Below are 17,332 nucleotides of genomic sequence, written 5' to 3'. Positions count from 1 at the left end.
CTACCTGATATTCTTCTTATGAATGAAAGTTTATTATTAAAACTATTCACGTATTTGTTATATCCCAACAAGAATAATGAATGGTCACTGTTGGGATCCATTTCTAGACTAATGCTATACATACATTCTTATTGTATAATTGTTAAGTAGCTAATCTATTCATATTCTTGTTCTTCTTATTATAAGCTTTATATCGACTTATACACTATGATCATATGATTTACCATTCTTGAGTTATACCCAGTCTATCAATTACTACCTCTCTCATTTACAGCCACTTTTGGCTAAATCTTGTACATATGTGTATTTTCTATTTTGTGGTACTATATGGTCTGTTTGTTTCAAATATAAACCCAGTATGTTTGAAATGCATGATTAAGATCGTAGAGGCTGAGATTGGTGTTCTGGACTTAACAGTTAGGGCTAGGCCGGAAGCAAGACCGATAAGGACTCTAGACTGCTGGTACGGTTTTATGTGTCATTGATCCGGTCGATAAATTACTGTTCTTTAATTTGCAGTATCATTACGTTTATATATATATAACAGTATTTAGTTTTGAATATGATCATCTTTTATGATGTCTGATTACATATTTAGTCAATCAGTTAGTCAAACACAACACAGAACATAACACAGATGTACATCGACTGAATTTCCCAATACCCCATTATCACAGTTAGATATGATTATCATTTGAAGATGAAATGATGGATGATTATAACCTGTAACCTGTTGGGGATGTTAGATCCCCAGAACTCACTTGGTAAATACCTTATTTTTGTAATTTTATTTTAAAAATTTGAATTTCTTGTTTTTGCTCCAAAAGCGCTCATTTTCATCTTGATGTGGTATTTCCCACTTAGAAGAATCTTAAACGCTATTGGTTCGTTGTATCTTTTAGTACGCTATTTTGTAACGCTTCCGAATGAAAATTTTATGCTTTATATATACGGTTGATTTGTGCCTGTTGTTAATGCTCGTATTTCTGGCTGCTTGCAGAATATATTTCCCCATTCCAATCTTCGACTTCTCTCTCTAGTTATCAAGGCTGGGACGCATCAGAATAGCTAACTTATTGGTCTTTAGTCACAGAGTCTTTGTTCCGTTCACAGACTAGGTGAACTCATAATCGCTTCCAACATATAGCATAAGCAAATATTTAAATATTTCACAGAATAAGATTCTTACCATAATTCATTGATAAGATTATCTTTTCGCTTTTCAAATTCAGTTATGTTTGTTGTTAAATCATTTATCTTTATTTTGACATCATTAGGATACCGGAATTTCTCATCATTAAGACAAATTCTGTAATCATAATAACAATAGTGATATAATAACACTATTAATTATTTGTGAATGGTATTCATCACGAACTAATCTTAATCAGGATAATTTACGAAACTAAACAATACTGTATCGCTCTTTCATCCTAGTGTGAGAAACCTCAGTAGAATGAATCTATGACCTGACCATACATCGAACTTAAAGTACCTCTTAAATCTTGAGATATATCACCTGAGGTTGACGAACCGTTTGTCACAATAATCATACAAATCTTAAACCGGTTGACTGCATTTACCAATATTAGGTCAGATGAACAATCAATGATTTCACAGATTGATGCCATATTTCGATTTAGCCGCTCCTAGCTTTCTTTCAATGTACGCCTATGTCAAACAGAGGAGTAGTACATAGATCAAGATCCAAAATCATATCAACTAATTTGTTCAAGTCCCAAATTGAATGAAATGTATTCGACATATAATCAATGTTCAACTTCAGACAATACATGTAGCGACTCCCCAAGGAACTAATATACCTGGTTGATATCCACTGGTCACTGCTTCTCACTAGAACTCCGGGTAATACCTCTTGAAGCCAGTCAATAGTGAGCATATGTTCATTAATATGAGAAGGGGTTTTTTGTGGATATTATAGTAATTTTAAGTGTTGAATCCATGAGTCATTTGGAGCTAGACCACAATGACCGTTTCGTTCCAGTATGGTATTCTTCAGCGGCGCACATCCACGATCCCGCCCTGCAGGATTCAAACCCAGAACCTATCGCTGAAGTTCGTGGATTAGTTAAAGTTAGACATTAATACCGTTAGATGCCAACTCATTGATCTAGATGTTAAGCGTTCGCGTGCGAAACCTATAGTTCCTGGGTTCGAATCTCGCTGGGCGGGATCGTGGATGAAAAAAATCGCTTACAAGTAATTATTAACATGCATATTGTTTTGAATGGACATTGTATTCATTGAGATGAATGATTTAATCATGAAGGTTTTATTGTTTGTTTTTTCCCAAAAATACCATTAGTTTCATAGCAAAACTAGTCAACTTACAGTGCATTTAACTGTAGTGAACAAGAACACCAGTGGGGACAATCGAATGTAGTTGACACAAAATTACAGGACTTGTTAATAAAATCTAACAATCAAATAATAAATACGTAATTTCCGAAATGTCCATCAACTGTAATCACAATTGATTGATTACTGGGTGGCGATCAATGCCATACGTGTCTAGTCCTTACTAGTGCAGATCGAATGCTATCGATCATGTTGCAATGTGGCCACCAGTCTAGGTGACTCGACACTGCGGGCACTATATATTGAGATTCGATGGTGGTTGGAGGTAGTTGACAGGAAACCCGGGTCCAGGGTTTCCTGTCGACTACCTCCAACCACCATCTAGTCCATCAATTGTCTCATAATGACTCAGACTTGATTGTTCTTGCATTTTCATACAAATTGCACTTTGTTTCCATTCGTTACTGTTCGATTCTCTTGTCACTCTGCTGCCAGACATTTTGTTCACGACTAACATCATATACTACTTATGTCGATTTAAGTAGCACACACCACATAACAACATATCGAAAACCCCTACTTTTCAACTACAATTATTATCTATCATTTCAACAAGAATGTCATCATCATCAACAACAATAACAACAACAGAAAAAATGGATAATTATAATCATTTTACCGAAAATTATGTACAGCTTCATTGATATTTATGATTTGCCAACGATTACGTTGTTCAGACCATGTAAGATTAGTAAAACGATGATGCATTAATTCAGCAAGATGAAGATTTTTAATTAGATTAGCTAATTCACGACGATTTTCCAATAATTCAATATCAATTGTCTAAATATTGAATTGAATTGACAATAATTGAGAAATAAATATTTATGTATTTCAAATGATTAAATACATGAAACGATCTAATCTAAAACATGGAAGAATTGGATGGTCTTTACGTCTTAGTATAAGATTTTACAATAGGGAACATTCATTTAGGACTCGAACAAGTTCATTCGTTAAAAGAAAATGGTGAGACTCTAATTTATGGACGAGCCAATCAGAGGCGTTTCATCCATTTGGCTAAATAAATTTCTGGCATTATAGCTGTTATGAACGGGGAATTAAGAAGCCCAGACAATTACGAAAGCTATTTTCTTGGGACGTTATTGCATTTCATTCAAAACCTGTAAAACACTTATATTTATTTTTGTCCCTATCTTATTCTACATAACACGAGCTTTCGTTCTATGTATCATTCACTAGCATACCCTTTTTTGTTCCAAAAATATTGTAATTTAAACATTATATTTTGCACTATAATTTCTACCCTAATTCCCTGTTTCGGGCATAACTGTATTTTTCCAAATTATCCTACGTCGTGGTCAAGATATGCACTTATTTATTCATGTACATTTTTGTAGTAATCCGAATTCAGAGAATCCAGAGTTTAGTGTTCCAACTGTCTTGTCTTCTTTCACTCGCGTGCTTGCCAACCAATCAGGATTTAGAATAGTTCTCTCTACCCCAATCGAACTCACGCGTATTAGACTCAAGGTTAAGCCACTCAGCCTAACGCGTCAAGGTCATAATTTAGACTACACAGACCAAGGTCAAGTCATAACAAGTATCACGGGGTAAAAGCGATACAAGGTCATAACAATAGCTGATGTCAGTTCGTGATGAAAACCCCATATATAATTCCTAACCAAGATGAATTATGACAATTATTGAGAACTGGATAATAAAAACACCAGTAACACTGGTTGCAGCCAGGTACTACAATATATACGGATGATTGAAGAGCGTACAGACTCCTACATAGGCTTGATTATGTGTATAGTGTTATCCGAAAGTGGCATTTTGTGCACTCAACAACCGGAGTGCACTTTAGCAATATTGAAGCTATGTGGTCGAGGCTGAAAGAGTTTTTGAGACTTTATCATGGATCCAGAGACCGACTATTCTGTAGACATATGGATGATTTCCGCTACTGCATGCATTACAATTTTAGAACCTCTGAACCTCTTTCTAACCTTGACAAGCTTTTGAACCATGTATAAGAAGTGTATCCACTTTATTTCCATGGTTTTGTATAATATATTTTTACTCTATACTGACTAGTTGATGATTGGCTAATATTTCTCAAGGTTACTGAAGATTCGTTCAAAGGTGGTCCATAAATTAGAGTCTCGCCAAAAAACCTCCTCAGTGTTTTTTTTGAGAAATTCCCATTATAAATATAGAAAATCACTGATCATGTTTTCGTTATCCTAATTAGGCAATGATCAAATTTGTTATGAATTTTAGAATGCATTCTAAAAGCTCCTAGAATGTCCAGCGCTTTAACTGGGTTGATGAATATATGGTGGACTCATCTGGGGGAGTTGGAAAACTCTCATTCCAAACCAATGGTTCACATGGGCTCCAGGATCTTAAGGATACAAGTGACATATAAACCTATTGTTTGTCATAGAATTGCACCTTCCTACGTTGCTCCAATGCCTTGTGGACTAAACCTTTAGATCAAAGGCTCCAGTTGTGGCCGCCTAAGAAAACCACCTGGTTCGGTTTGGGCACTTGTGCCGTATCACAGCCCTCACACAAATCAACTGACTTGTGTGGTGCACACCAGAGTCATACACGGTCCTATAAACACCCTTATTTTTTGTACTGTTAAATTTTCATAATTAAGGTTTACTATGAACAAATGATGATTGCAAATATAGAAAGAGCTGAACTACCCTAATACAATCAATAATGGAAGATATCATACAACATTCGATCATTAACATATCAAGAAGATGAACTATAAGGAAAACTTGATATATATTCAAAACAGAACAAGTTGAATAAAACAAAGTGATATAACTCCTTCTAAAGCTTACATGAAATAAATGAATTAAAACCAATGAGAATCAATCAGAAATAACCGAAAGTCATACGAAGAATTGATTTCAAAAAAAGAGTAATTAAGATTATCATTTCTAATCACCTTTGTAAACATCTTAGTCTATTCTTTCTAAATTTTGTTTTTATGTTCTGGGTTCAAGAGTGGAAATTGTCTAGGAGTTTGGAAGTAGTCGCACGGATTCGAAAAGCTCGGTTGGCTTTTACCAACTTACGTCACCTATGAAGAAGGCGAGATATCCTTCTATCAAATAAAGGACGAGTATACTGCGCGGCAGTTCGTTCTATTTTAATTTACGGCACTGAAGCATGGCCATTAAGAGTAGAAGACACTCGTAAGCTACTAGTATTTGATCACAGATGCCTCGGAAATATTGCTGGCGCCTGCTGGGACCACCGGGTAAATAATAGTGAGGTTAGGCACAGGGTATTAGGGAGCGATGATGGTAAATCAGTTGATGAGGTTGTGAATCTTCATCGACTGAGATGGTTGGTTCACGTGTTACGTATGTCTGAACACCGAAAACCGCGACGCGCAATGCTGATTAGTGTTGGGAATGGTTGGGAAAAAATTAGGGGTGGTCAAACCAAAACGTGGCATCAGTGCTTGAAGACACTAATTTCTAGTCCGAGCCATGTTGGGAGATGCAGACTACTTGCTTGGGGTCCGCGTGATTATCGTAACAAATGTTTGGAGACTTTGGATGTCATGGCTCCGAATCGATCACAATGGCGTCGGTGTATACACTCACTATCTCCCCTTAAATTATGAGATTAAAATCGCTTCATATCTTTCTTTCTATGAACTAATTCTTTCTTCCTGTACTATATCCTTATATGCAATCTTTCGTTTATATATTACCACCATTGACTTAACCACTCCTATGAATCCGGTGTTCATCTTGTTGTACTAATGAGTGAGGTATTGCAACTTGCACCGATGCATATACGTGCCTGGTCCTACGTTGTAGCTGACTGACTGAAGTAAGTGTTGTAGAATGCGGCTTATCAAATTACTAAACAGACATATCCTATTGATATTCAACTTGATTATTAATAACTCACTAACTAATCAGTGAAACTTGATAGTATCAAATAACATATTGTTTATTCCTTAATGGTAATTAAATAAAATTTTATAATTAGTATAGGGTTGTGGAGATTATTAAGTTTTTGATTGAGATCATGAATTGATTGATGTTAGATCACCATTGAAAGCCTGGAAGCACTGGACGGCTATTTCACCCTATTATGAAACTCCTCAGCAGTGCACATCCACGATCCCGCTCGTCAGGATTCAGACCCAGGGTGGGCGCGAAACTGAAGACCCTGGATTGGAGTCCGTTTGATCCAGGATTGTGGATGTGCACTGTTGAAGAGTTCCATACTGGGACGAAAAGGCCGTCCAGTACTTCCAGGTTTTCCATAGTGGTCTAGTTTCAATTAACTCATAATCTCAACTATTGAAAATATCTACATATACTTAAACCATATTCATAAATGTTGATGTTCTATCTCTGTAAATAAGTGTCAACAAACTATATTTTTATTCCTACAAAGCTTGACATAATCCTCAATGAGATTCGATCTCTTACATCATATACATACAAGCTTTCAATGTTTAACTTGATGTTATATAGAAACAAATTGTACTTATTACGTAATTCAAATCAATTTCAATGCCTAACAACAAACTCACAAATATTTCTTTTTGTAATACGATTTGTAATTCATTTGGTGTTAAATGTGAATATTTACTTAAATAATCTGTCAATTCATGAAATTCCTGTTTTATCTAAACAAGGACAACAAAAAAAAAAACAAAGAGAAAACATTGAAGAAACCAGTTATACTAAGATATAATGATAACGGTATTGATATGGTAGTGAACGAGGACACAGGAAGGGGACAGTCGAATGTATTTGAATAAGAAATTACAGAATCTGAGAACCATACAATAAATACTTCATTTGTAAAATGTCAATCGATTGTCTCAGACTTCATTGTTGTTTTGTTTCCACACCAATCATTCTGTGTTCTGGTTCTCTTTTCTTCAAACTCCTTAACGTTCTACCGCTAGACATTTCACATTCTATCGATTATACACACTACTGATATTCATCGACATCATTAGTACAAACCACTACATTGCGAAGTGATGCATGGATTACAGATGACAGATACATCCCAAGCGAGGGCCGGAGTCAGACAAGGCTGCTTACTCTCGCTCTTTCTCTTTCTTCTGATAGTCGATTGGATTGTGAAGACCTCCACATCTGAGTTGAAGCACAGAATACAATCGACAGCTTGGATGCGGATAGACGATCTGGACTTATCAAATGACCAAGCTCTTCTATTCCATACACACCAACAAATGCAAATCAAAACAACTAGTGTAGCGGAAGCCTCTGCAGCAGCAAACTTCAACGTGCACAAGAGAAAAACCAATATCTTCAATTGTAACACGAACAACACCAACCCAATCACACTTGATGGGGAAACTTTGAAAGAGGTGGAAACTTTCACGTACCAGAACAGCATCATCGGTGAACAAAGAGTATTGGATGCAGACGTAAAGGCATGGATTGGAAAAGTAAGTGCAGCATTCCTACAGCTGGTGGTCAGCCTTTGCTCGTCTACGAGGAGTATTAGGTGTAGGAAAGTAATAACTTATTTCGCGATGTGTTAACATTGTTATAGAACAGAGTCTTAACTCATAGATTTCAGTTTCGTTAGGAGTGAAATGGTGTTTATGAATGGTGTTATTTTATTATGTAAGAAAGCCTTACCTTTTGATTAAGGATTTTGTCCTTGATTACCGTCTATTCCAGAGTTTGAATCAATAATCTGGTATTGTGAGTGGTTATCACTCAGTCACAATTTATAATAGTATAGTCACTAATTGATCGGGATAGTATTCACTCATTTTGATAATATAAAACTAGTCCATCAAACACCTTTCCCATAATACTGTGGCATTTTTGACATGAAGCTGAGTAACACAACTATTGGTAAATTATCTTCATTGGTAACGGTTCAAATTATCCAGCTGTTTATATTTTGACTGAAATTTAATTGTATTATTTGGAATATGTGCATCCTGTGCGGATCGTTTCGATATAATCGTTATGGCAGAAGTCAATATGAAATAGATAGGATGTGGTCAGCAGTGGAATCCAGAAAGTGCGTCATTTCGTTCTATTTAGGAATCGTCAAGTGGATCAACCTGTATCCGAGAGCGAATTGATAATCAATCTAGGACTTGGACCTTAACAAATTATTCACTCGACTACTGATTCCAAACAACCACTTACTTGTGCAACGGGTGTTTGATGAGAAAGACACTAGGTTCAAGTTCCGGAGATAGCATCAATTCACCAAGACGAAGATAGATCCAGATGATGAATCCCAAATGGAAGGAAACACTCGTCCTAGATTCCACTGCTGACCACATTCCATTTATTCTGTTTTATTCACTTAGTTACAGAAAAATGTCATGAACCAACTAACTATCAAATAAGTATTTTTCTAGTTTACACTACAAATCGATTATAAGTAGACGATTGTATAAACTGATTTTCAAGCTTCATAATTTCCCTATCTCTTCTCTTTCTGGCATATTATCAATCTACTCAAACTATAATTAATGAATTGTAATTGAAAGCTGCAATCAATTGGCTAAAAGACATTTTTAAGTTATCACTTCATAATAAAGTAAAAGAATGCCCTGCGAATGCCCTGGTACGGCCGAGAGTGGGGAGAGTCCGCTCTCCCTCTCCAAATGCTTTCACATGACCACGCGTATATAGCCTCTGCCAGGGAATTCCTGCTCACTGCCTTCTCGTGGCGGGGGTGTTGTTTACGAAAATGGGAGGACGAAAAGCGAATGTCCGGCGCTTTAACTGGATTCCAAACCAATGGTGCAAATGGGATCCAGTATCCTTAGTGAACGAATGACGTATGAACCAATCGTTGGTCACCGGTTACCATGGGACTGCATCACCTCACGATGCTCCACTACCTTGTGGATCAGACCTTCAGGTCGAAGGCTCGGGAAGTGGTCCCCTAAGAAAACCACCTGCTTCGGTTTGGGCACCCGGGCAGTATCACAGCCTTCATACATATCGAATGAGATTTGTGTGGTGGATATGTATTTGGTGCCTCCTTGTACCAATATCTACGTGTTGAAATAAATAAATAATAAATAAAGAAGAATATACTACTGAATTATATATATAGTAGTGGTCGTAGTAGTGGTAGTAGTAAAATATATTATTATTAATGATAATTATATCTCACTCAACTTGATTAATCCGTTTATTTTCAATTGAATATAATTGATTTTCTAAATGATTAATTTCATTTCTACGTTGAATATATTCATGATCAACTTGATTCCATTTACAGTCTAAATCAGATATTTCCAAGTTCAATAAATGCTGAAATAATCATAATAATAATACATATTGAAAAGAGCACGAACAAAGATTCCTAACAGAATATCATCAATTCATTATATTACGTTGGGTGGCTTAACAATGGGTAGTCTATTAGATCCATTTATGGCAGATACACGGTACTTAAACGAGTGATAAGGTGAGACAGCGGAATACTCTAGATATGTTGATAACATGTTTATTGTCTGCAAGAATAAACAGAATACAATTCGCCTGTTAGAACTCTTAATATACAGTTTACTATGAAAAACGAACAGAATGGCATGTTCCACTTTCTTCATGTTGCCATAAAACGTAGGGGAGAGGGGACAGTTCAACGTTTGGTTTATTGAAAAAGTACTTGGAATGGCCTTTACCTGAATTTCAATAGTTTTTGTCCAATCAGTTACAAGGAAGCATTGGTTAAAACATAATTTTATAGGGTAGAAAGGATATGTACCACCAACAAACTGGAAGAAGAATTGATGAACTCTGAGAAATGCTTAAGAGACAATTATTACCCACAGAAATTTATTGACAAATATAAAAAACCTAAAGAAAACAAGACGGAAGTGATTACGGTCAATAAAAAACCAAAATCTATAAATTTCAACTTTAAAGATGATGATGTCGCAAACACAATCAGCAGGAGGCTGAACACTGCACTAGCCAGAACTTACCCGGCAGTCAAACTTTTAATTCTGTATAAAACAACATGTTTAATAACTTAATCAAAGGTTGACAAGTAGCCCTTTCATATTAACGCCAACTGTACTCATGAATTTATATGTGTCAAAGCAGCTACACTGGCCGAACAGAAAGAAGGGTATATCTTAAATTTTTTGAGAATGTTCCAAAAAGCCTCGGAACAAGAGAAAGAAAGAGTTTAAACAGTGTAATTACCAAATATCTCCTGGATACAGGATACCAGATAGATAACTTGCAATATTTCAGGGTGATTAGTAGGCAGCCAAACTCCAGTCTTTTGAAGCCGCTGCTATCAGGCGTCAAAAACCTGATTAGTGTGTTCAAAAGGAAATGGTTATTAATCTTGCCTTGCTTTTGGTGACAAATATTCCTTCGTTGCATCTTAAACATCGTTTTTACTCTTCCACATTAGTAATCCTATTTTATTCACTGAGCTTTACTCATGTTATTCCCATCACTGTTTACTCATTATGTAATCACCTGTATTCTGGTCGTTTGGACTGTTGTCACAATCAATGTTGTAGAATGTTCTTCCACATAAGGTATGTATATATTTACAATATTCAGTTTAATAAATTTATTTACAGCCTTGCTATACTACAGTAATATGTCTTTAATATAACTTCCAACTAAAAACTTTCATGTAAGTAATTTAAACCCATTTCATAATTAGGTTCTTAAATATCACAGATTGTAAGCAGCTGATGAGAATCAAACAAAATTAGATAAATTCATGCTATTCTACTACAATTAATATAGGTCCTGGATTCGAATCTCGCGAAGCGGGATCGCGGATGCGCACTGCTAAGGAGTCCCACGATAGGATGAAACAGCCGTCTAGTGCTTCCAGGTTTTCCATGGTGGTCTAGCTTCAATTGACTGATGGTCTCAACCATTGAAATTACTTTACAATCCACAAAAACCCCTTCTCATACTAATCAACATATGCTCACTAGTGACTGGATTCGAGAGGTAGTTCCAGGAGTTTTAGTGAGAGGCAGTGGCCAGTGGAGTTCAGCCGGGTCTATTGTGAGATAGTAACTCATTGATGACAATGGTGGATGTGTAGCTCAATTTACTGGATTGGTTGAAGTTAGATATTAACACTGTCGGATGCCGGCTCAGTGGTCTAAAGATTAAGCGTTCACTCGCGAGACTGGTGGGTATATATATCTACAATATTCAGTTTAATAAATTGTACATCGAAAGAGGATACGATGACGTTTAAAATGACAAGTTGGAACAGATCAATGTAAATTCTGATCTACGTCAATGACTGAGCGGAAAAAGTGAAGAGGTAATTAATTTATGACATGAATGCGGAGTATAAAGAAAGCTGCATTAGATTAATGTTTGCTAGTGCACTAAGACTTCCTGATTGGGGTCCTAGAGACAATACAAAACACCGGTTTGGGACGTTAATAGACGCGACCGGAAATTTAAGCCAGTCTCAATCGTGCTATAGCTTTCTTCATCGTTCTTTACAAAAACCAGGGGAACTCCTTCAATTGAAATAATTCTTCCTGGATGTTTGTTCTAAATTTAACTGCCACTTTTATGATAAACTAGTCTTGATTACGTATTTTTAGTTATTTGTGCAATTCTGGATTATATTCGCTATCTTCTATCTATCTCTTCATAATTTCATTTTTTTATTCGTTAATCTTGATCGTCTTAACAGTTCTCATCGGTTGGTGGTTGAGACAAGATTTTGAGATTGTGGAAAAGATCAGTATCTCAGGTGGAGGATTTTGATAGAGTTTTGTTCTTTGAACTGGATGGTTTGGTCGTAGAGAAGGTAGACGTTTGTACTGATGATATTGTTCAGAAGAACAATGAAAGCTCCACGACCAAACCATCCACCTCAGAGAACAAAACTCCATCAACTATGAAACAAGATTGAAATGGATATCAAAATCCCTCTGCTAACTTTCGATTTTCCATGATTAATCTAATACTTCCTTTATTATGTATGCTAATAGTTAGAGTCTTGTTCAGTTTAAAAGACTCACTTTATTCCTGGTATAACAAAAGAATTAAAACACTTTCTTATTTTCATAATATATTACTGTAATATGATTGTAGGACTATAATCTGAAATTCTCCTATCATTAGATTGGATATTCAATCGATACGCTATACACGGACTGAATCACGTCATATAGGATACACGACTCGTGATCAAAAATAGAAAACTAGAATACAGACTAGATAATACTTTACCCAATACAATTACAAGCAGACTGAACTCAATAAGTCCAGGGTACAAACCAATAATTGGAAAAGAATCACGTATTAAATGGTTAGTAATCTGTCCACGCTTAGCTTTTAATCAAACCTTAATTTGATCAACTGCATATCACTTCCAAATAAAGTGCTTAATTCATTTAAACTAATAGGTGATATTCTCACTTGTAAATTAATCCTTGTTTAATTATCTGAACAATGTATTGTCGTTTTCGACTGTTTGTAGTTCTGGGGAGCACCTAACACCAACGTACAATCAACAATTAGAGATTCATAAATTTACAATGATCACTTTGATTCCCATAATAAAGCTATAGTTTCAGATATATCTTGTTATTTGGTTTCGGTATTTCACAGGTAAATATGGTATTACGTAAGATTTCCAGGATAATAATTCTACAAAATTACAGTTTTATACCAAATATCTGATATGAAATCAGTTTTTTTTCTTCAAAGTCAGGGCAATTATTTCAAGTCTATACACTTCCTGAGAACAAACATATTGTAAGTGAAGATTAACTTGACCTGAAGACAAGGAGTTGCATCTAAAACACAAGATTTGAAGATTATGTTCCAAAAACCATAGAGATTAATTGTTTTTGGTCCATCCTGAATAACTACCTTCTCGAGTTTGTATGGTTTCACATGTCAGCCAGTCAGTCAGCTATAAAGCAGGACCAGGCACATATGTGCATCGGTCCAAGTTGCCATACCTCATTAGCACAACAAGAAGTAGTTAATTCAGTGGTGGTGATATATAAAAGAAAGATTGCATATAAGAACATAGTACAGGAAGAAAGAATTAGTTCGTAGAAAGAAAGATATGAAGCGATTTTAATCTCATAGTTTAAAGGAAGACAGCATTCAAGACCACAAATTCACAAGTAAATTTGCTTTGATGAATATATACATCAGAGTATAATCTATAAAATATAATGATTATTCAGGACTACAGGGGACAAAGTGATGGTTACTAAACAAGAATCAAATAATGTTGACAATCACATAATACCAACCTATCATATTTCGAATATAATCTACAACTTACTTCATCAGATTGATTTGCATTTAATATTTGATTTTGTCTTTCCCAGCTAGTATTTAATAAGTCAGCAGTAGTTTCACAACATTCTTTTACTTGGTTTTCAATATCCTAAAATAAAACAAAAGAAATCTTATGGTTCTTAACCGTGATCTCTTTGTTGATGAATGTTAATGTAAACTTTCAGTGTTCATGTGAAGCAATAAAAGGTTTGCAAACAATCATGCACTTTGCTTATAATTTTCATGTAGTTCATTCACATATACCCACGATGGTTTTCTACATACAAACGCTGGTTTAATCGCTATTATCAGAGTACGTTAAAAACATACCTGGAAATTTTTGTATAATTAAATAAATACATATATTTGTAGTGATCTACTTTTATGACGAGAATGCGATTGGTGTAATGGAAACATTTATTATTATGGCCAACTGTACCAGTCATTGTTTTACTGTACATTTTTATCTAATTCTACCAAAACACATACTTTTCCGTTGTTTGTGACCTTGAACTTACTCATGTACGCACGGTAGTCTCGCTTGTAAACTCTGGCACGATCTCGGTATTATTTCGATACCATAAGGTTACCAGCAAATACATCCTAACTACAATCTACAACTGTCCTGCTAATATTTGTCCTATGGAGGGATTTAACCTGGTAATTGGCACGTAATCGATCTGTAATGGTGATCATAGTCAACTGAGACCCGAGACTATCACATATTATCATTGCTTATTCTAAAATATTAAACTAAATTTAGAGAAACCAAATGATTCACAAACGTTTTATGAGTATCATTTAACGACATTTTTAACTGTTTTAAAAGATATAAAAAATTATCAAATATAAGGATTGTGTTATAACCCGGTGGAGATTAAATTACAGGTAACTCCCGAGGACTACTAACGGACTAATATTCTGTAAATATTCTTATTGTAAAACTATTGAATAATTAGATTATGTATATTTATATTCCTCTTATTACAAGCTTTATTTTGACCTATAACTTATTATTGTACGATTTACGGTTCTTAGGCTATGCTCAGTCTATTATTCACTGTCCTCCTCGTTCACAGCCACTTTTTGGCTTATTTGTGTACACATGTTAGTTTCTATTTTATGGTACGTTGTGGTCTGTCTGATTGATATATAAACCGGGTATGTCTGAAATAAACGATCTGCTCTGATTCGGAAGCTGGTATTGTGTTCTGGACTCAAGTGGAAGGGCTCGGAGGACATAGGACCAATAAGGACGCTAAACTGCTCATACCGGTTGAACGTCATTGGTTTGACATAGTGCGAAGATTATATAAGCCGGATCCTGATTGGTTGATAAGTCGCGTGATAGAAAAGTCAGACACCCAAGGTCATAACAGATTGGATTGGTAATGAAGGTCAATTGCTTTTTAAATACAAAACGTTGGCGCAAGCAAAGTGAAGGTCTATGTTGACAAGTAATGGAAAAAGTGAGGATGATCAGAAGTTCATGGCGTTTTACACTTCCTGTTAGTATCCGCATAAAACTACACAAGGACTAGTATAGTTTGAAAAAAATAAATATAAAGAAATAGAATGGGACTTATTGACTGATAGAAACAATATCTTACTTGGCTAATTTCCGAAAGCTTTTCATGCCATTGTCTCAACCGGTCCTTATGTTTTTGTTTTCGATGAGAGGTTAAACGTTGTAATATGTTAGTGGAATCACACTTTTGTTGTGATACCGTGCATTTATCAGTAACTAATGGTGGTAAAACAAGCTGATAATCTGATTCCAATAAAATAGGATCAACTGAAAAAGGCAGATTTTGAACAGCGATATGTTCTTCATAATGAGGAATCTTAGTGAATGCCTGAGAAATCAGTGGCAAAGAAAAAGTTGTGATTCATGTGAGTACATTAATTAGGTATATCGTTTATGTTTCTGGCTAAAGTTGCCGATAACAAGCTTTTACATTGACTATGGTATGAAAGCAAATATTGATAAGACTCAATTTCATTGGAACCGGAACATTTAGTCCATATATTCATCCAAGAAGTGGGTAAACAAGCAATAAATAGAACTGCGACCAAAAACCTTTTCATGATCCTAAATGCTGGCTTATCGTGACATGAAAGCTCAAATAGTGTCATTGTAAGCACTAGTATGTAAATCTATGTAATTCGTTGGAAAAATATTTATGTTTTCCTCCTAGCGTTTAAAAATGTGACTCGTCTTTAGTACATAAATTTTATCATTGTCATTTTTTATCGATCTTTCGACACTGTATTTACTTTTGTATTAATAACCGTGATTATTGCAAATAACACACACCGAATATTTCAAATCGCAGCTTACTGAAGCTTTATAATCAAACCGAGCATAAAGTATGTCTAAGTTGACACATATGGTAGATAGTGTCTAAAAATATCCAGGTCAAAACCGTTTATAAACATATATTCCCAACAAACTGATTAAGATTGCCTTATTCCGTACAAATTTGACTGGTGCCAAATTATAAAAGAAGGATTACCCTATATATTTAGGTGCGTTCTCACTAGCTTTGCAAAATAAAAATGGCTTCACAAAGTTACATAACGTTGAAATAAACCTCGATGAAAAGTAAGCAACGTCATTAGATTCATGTGAAAGAACTTCATTCCGCACCTTACTATATTTTGTATCACAAATTGTGTTTTACTGATGTCTAAATTATACGAACAATAACGTTATCTCCACCCGATCTGCAACTGTAAATCCCGACATCAAAATAGATTATAACACCTCACTTGAATGGTACTACAGAGGTAACCATAGGCTGAGAGTTCTTCTTCGATTTAGGAACAAAGCCCTTTTTTGTTAGTTAATAAATCACGTATAATTCACTGTGTGACGGCAGTCACATTAATAAATAGTTTTGAATGTCGAATGCCGTAACAGTTTATTTGCCAATGGTACAAGGTATGAATTACGAAAAACACCTTAAAACCACCTATTTAACTACTATTCTAGCAAAAAAACTTTAGGGCTTTTAAAAACTTATCTAAAATATACTCTAGTCCATTATTTCTTGAAGACCTACTGATGAAATGATCACTGACACATTATTTGTTTATCAACTAACCGCAGTCAACAACTTTACTTGGCTCATTCTGCACGCTTGTAAGCTTCTGTAATGAAAATAATCACTAGTTATTAGAAGTTTTAAAAAGCCAGAATTTTGATAACCCGCTGCAGAAAGTACTATGACAACGATGAGTGTTCAGCAGATCATGGATGTTGTAAGCAAATCTTCTGGGTCGAGTAGCCTACACCTTAGTAAGTACAGGAAGAAAAAAGGACTTTCAATTCATTTAATTCTTTTAATATCTGATATCATTGCCAATTCAATGCTCTCGTGTTAGTCTCTACCATGGCAGGAATTCTTCATAATACTGTCCGATGATACTCTTGTCAATATGTTTTTGTTTTGTTGAGAAATGTTAAGTGTTTTGCTAGCCATTTATCTGCTTGAGAAATAAATGTGCCTTCAGATATATTGTACTGTCATATCTTAATCAGGAATATCTCGAGTTTCGTGAATAATACTTCCTAGGCAACAGTGTAGCATTTCAGAAACTCCTAGAAAACTCAAATAGGAGAATATTAATTTACGGCAACTCAAAGTTCAAAACTACAAACTGATCCC

The 17,332-nt window shown here is 35.2% G+C and overlaps 1 protein-coding gene across 1 annotated transcript in view; it reads right to left on the bottom strand.

Annotated features, from left to right (window-relative positions):
- Nucleotides 1-16,795, bottom strand: part of MS3_00011199 (uncharacterized protein) — a gene marked incomplete at its 5' end in the record, with an annotated part of 88,388 nt that extends 71,593 nt beyond the window's left edge. Inside the window, 7 exons of the mRNA XM_051219605.1 lie at nt 1,190-1,309; nt 2,999-3,162; nt 6,926-7,021; nt 9,531-9,665; nt 13,666-13,770; nt 15,272-15,517; nt 16,769-16,795. Coding sequence (XP_051064563.1) covers nt 1,190-1,309; nt 2,999-3,162; nt 6,926-7,021; nt 9,531-9,665; nt 13,666-13,770; nt 15,272-15,517; nt 16,769-16,795 — 893 coding nt within the window. The remainder of the gene's footprint in view (nt 1-1,189; nt 1,310-2,998; nt 3,163-6,925; nt 7,022-9,530; nt 9,666-13,665; nt 13,771-15,271; nt 15,518-16,768) is intronic.
- Between the last annotated feature and the right edge of the window lie 537 nt (nt 16,796-17,332).

The sequence above is a fragment of the Schistosoma haematobium genome, chromosome 7 (genome assembly GCF_000699445.3).
Source record: "Schistosoma haematobium chromosome 7, whole genome shotgun sequence".
In the NCBI taxonomy this organism is placed as follows: domain Eukaryota; kingdom Metazoa; phylum Platyhelminthes; class Trematoda; order Strigeidida; family Schistosomatidae; genus Schistosoma; species Schistosoma haematobium.
This window is presented reverse-complemented; position numbering and strand designations above follow the sequence as displayed.